Source organism: Labrus bergylta, chromosome 19 (genome assembly GCF_963930695.1).
Source record: "Labrus bergylta chromosome 19, fLabBer1.1, whole genome shotgun sequence".
NCBI classification, from domain to species: domain Eukaryota; kingdom Metazoa; phylum Chordata; class Actinopteri; order Labriformes; family Labridae; genus Labrus; species Labrus bergylta.
In genome coordinates this window covers 17,128,237-17,131,353 of record NC_089213.1, presented here as the reverse complement: position 1 = coordinate 17,131,353, position 3,117 = coordinate 17,128,237, and the positions used below count along the sequence as shown (strand labels likewise).

At 39.7% G+C, this 3,117-nt stretch overlaps 1 protein-coding gene across 1 annotated transcript; it reads right to left on the bottom strand.

Annotated features, from left to right (window-relative positions):
* Positions 1 to 215: 215 nt before the first annotated feature.
* On the bottom strand, positions 216 to 2,585 carry npy (neuropeptide Y). Its single transcript, XM_020648061.3, has 4 exons — positions 2,427 to 2,585; positions 1,927 to 2,114; positions 636 to 725; positions 216 to 542 (listed from the first exon to the last, which is right to left on the bottom strand). The coding sequence occupies exons 2-4, from the start codon at positions 2,112 to 2,114 to the stop codon at positions 521 to 523; spliced, it is 300 nt and encodes a 99-aa protein (XP_020503717.1). The 5' UTR covers positions 2,427 to 2,585; the 3' UTR covers positions 216 to 520.
* Between the last annotated feature and the right edge of the window lie 532 nt (positions 2,586 to 3,117).

Genomic DNA, 3,117 nt, shown 5'->3' with positions numbered 1-3,117 from the left:
TGATTTCAGCAGGGAGGCTTAGGTGTGGCATTGCAAGTCCAAACTTGATCCATCATCAAGTTTGAAAATCAAGCAAACAAATATTGACAACTCAGCATGCTGGTGAAAACAAACCCTGCTGTTTTTTTTTTTTTTTTTTTTTTTTTTTTTACAAATTCTTAGATCAAATACAAAAATGATACCTAGGTCCTATCAAACAGACGCAAAGAAAAGCATTTTTTTCAAACAATTAATCTTTAATAGGACAATTATGCAATACAATCAACACTCCCTCCCCCACTTTTCTTTTATATTTCACAGATGATACTCTTAATACTTTTTACAATTTAATGGCACATACTAGAAGCAGTTGTGACTGTAGCTGATGGTTAAAGGTAGAGGGGCTGATTTTGCTTGACGGCTCGTAGAGGTAAAAGGGGGCTGAGTTGGGGTGGTCATTTTGAGTGGGACAGGCATTTAGTAACAGGCGTGGAGAGGTCAGAATGTCAGCGGTGAAGTAGAGCAAACAGTGATGATAGTATCACCACAATGATGGGTCATATCTGGCAAAAGAGGAGCAAAGGTCAAGGTCAGCTGATTGCAAAAGTTGCAGTACCATGGAGCGCTTCAATTATTTTCTTTTTTAACATACACACCTTGACTGTGGAAGCGTGTCTGTGCTTTCCTTCAACAGCAGCTCTGAGATCAGCGTGTCCAGAATCTCAGGACTGGACCTCTTTCCATACCTGAGACACACAAAAAGACAGACAGAAGGAAAAGGAATGATCATTACAGGGTCTGAGGGGAAATTAAAGAGGCGTTGCAGCAACTTGGACCTTTGGGTGTCAGATAAAAAAAGGGGACAAAACTGAACCTATTGCTATGCGTGTGCTTGTGTCATAAGTCCAATTATAAATTCAGCAAAGGCTGAACACAGTCAGAGCCAGTCCCAGCAGTGGCAGACAGGAGTTGCATCACAGGTGGTCGTATTTATTGTTCTGTCCCTCAGATGATAACGTGCTTGTCCCCATGGGTGTCTAGTCGCCTGCAGAGGCATGCGATTCCCCTGACATTCAGAAGGAAGCTGAAAAACTGCGGGTGATTTGACACAGCATGCTGGCTGTGGCAGTCATTTCTCCTCAGGTTTTTATTTCGTTTTTTTTTTTTTTTACATGATGTTAATGAACATCAAGTGTTCCCTACTTTGCAACAAGATGTAAGAAAATGTATCTGGCTTAAGACCATGCAGACAGAACTTACAAGTTCACGATGAGTTGATTTGTTTGATGTGGAAATGCTTTATTGCCAGACAACTACACAAAGGGTACAACGGTTTTCTCATATATATATATATATATATATATATATATATATATGTTGTTTTTGTCAAATGCCCATTTTTCTGTCACTGAAAATTCCATGAAAAAAACTGTGATCTGAACCTACAAACACATATTGTTTGTGTATACATCAAAATGTAGTTTTAGAATTGGACACTTTCCTGAATTTGCAGGAAAGTTGCAACAAATAAATGCCAACCCTGCCAAAATTAGAATCTTGTATTCCAGCATACAGAACCATGGTGCTGCCACAATATTCAGGAAAATTAAAGAAAATGGCAAAACAGTCAAAATAAATGAAGTCCCACTGAAACATACCTTATTTGAACTACCATCAGATAAAAAGCATGATTTATCTAACAGCAGTCACGATATATTCAGTCATTTAAAAAATGCACACACGGACGTAAATAGGCAATCATAGAGAATAATGGGAAACTAAAATCCAGTGGGACAATAATGCTAATGCAGAACCTAAGGAGAAAAATGATCCAAAAGTTGCCTACTCCTTTATTGTAATGTAAACCTGAAATCGGAAGTAGGCTATTGCTGCTGTTTATAAAATGTGTGTTCTGTCCCTGCAAAGAGAAGCAATTAGTCCGCCTACCTCTGTCTTGTGATGAGGTTGATGTAATGTCTCAGGGCTGAGTAGTACTTGGCCAGCTCTTCCGCCGGAGCGTCCTCGCCGGGGTTCTCCGGCTTCACAGGGTATCCGTCTGTCAGGGCGCCGAGGCAGAGAAGCGCCCACAGCAGGAAGCCCAGAGTCCCGAGCCAGCTCACCAAGTTAGGATGCATCTGACAGAGCAAAGAGCAAACTGTTGGTCCTTTTCACATCACAGTGTAAGAAGTTTCCCTATCCGTACTTATTAACATTTGTTGTGCCAAGACTGAACACTGTTCACTTTAATTCACGTTGCTGGACAAACAGGCAATACTGTTCGTCGAGTACAAAACCATGCAAACATTAATAATAGAGCTCAGGTAAGGACTTTTGTGGCAGCATATTATGCTAAAAAAAATCTCAAAAAGTAGTCTCGAGAGACTTAATAAAAGTTTGATAACTGCCTTTCAAGTTATTTTCCTATCAAATATCCTTAATTTACTTACATTTCCAAAAGGATCAGGGGGAGATTAGGTCGCAGTCCTGTGGCGTCTCGTCTGCTCTTCTGGGCTCTTGGTGCGCGGTGGGTTTTATACCTGTGTACGCCTGAAGCACTGAAGAAACAACGCGTCAGAGCTGCGCTCCAGCTAGCGCAAGTCTCAGCCTTTCTTCATGTGAACGTCACTAGTGATGCTGTCATTAGTTTATTAAAAAAAAAAAACTTCTTATTCCATGTATTCAAATACGTAAAACAAACAATGCAAACACAAAATAGGAGGCATTAATAAGTCTTGTTCCCTATGAGACCAAGAGGGATTAGAGATTAAGTCGTTTTTTGAGTTGTGTCAGGTACATTTCAGGATACTATGAATAAATATAAATGCATATTGCGGAAATAGTGTTAAAGAAAAGTCACTGTTGAGCGTGTAACACCATCATTCCCTCTGTAGATATTACTGAATTTAGTGTTTAATTAAAAAAAACATGACATTTTATATCTTCGAATGCTTGTGTTCACAAACAGGTGCACACATATGTTTTCCACAAACCCTCATAATAACTGTTGCATTCACACACAAACTGTCGTACAGATTGACACACACGCTGAGTGTGATGTTAGGAAGCATATAAGGCTTCTCTATGAGCAAGAAGGTGAGATATTATTCCACAATCAAGTTGTGATTCTTCTGCATCAAT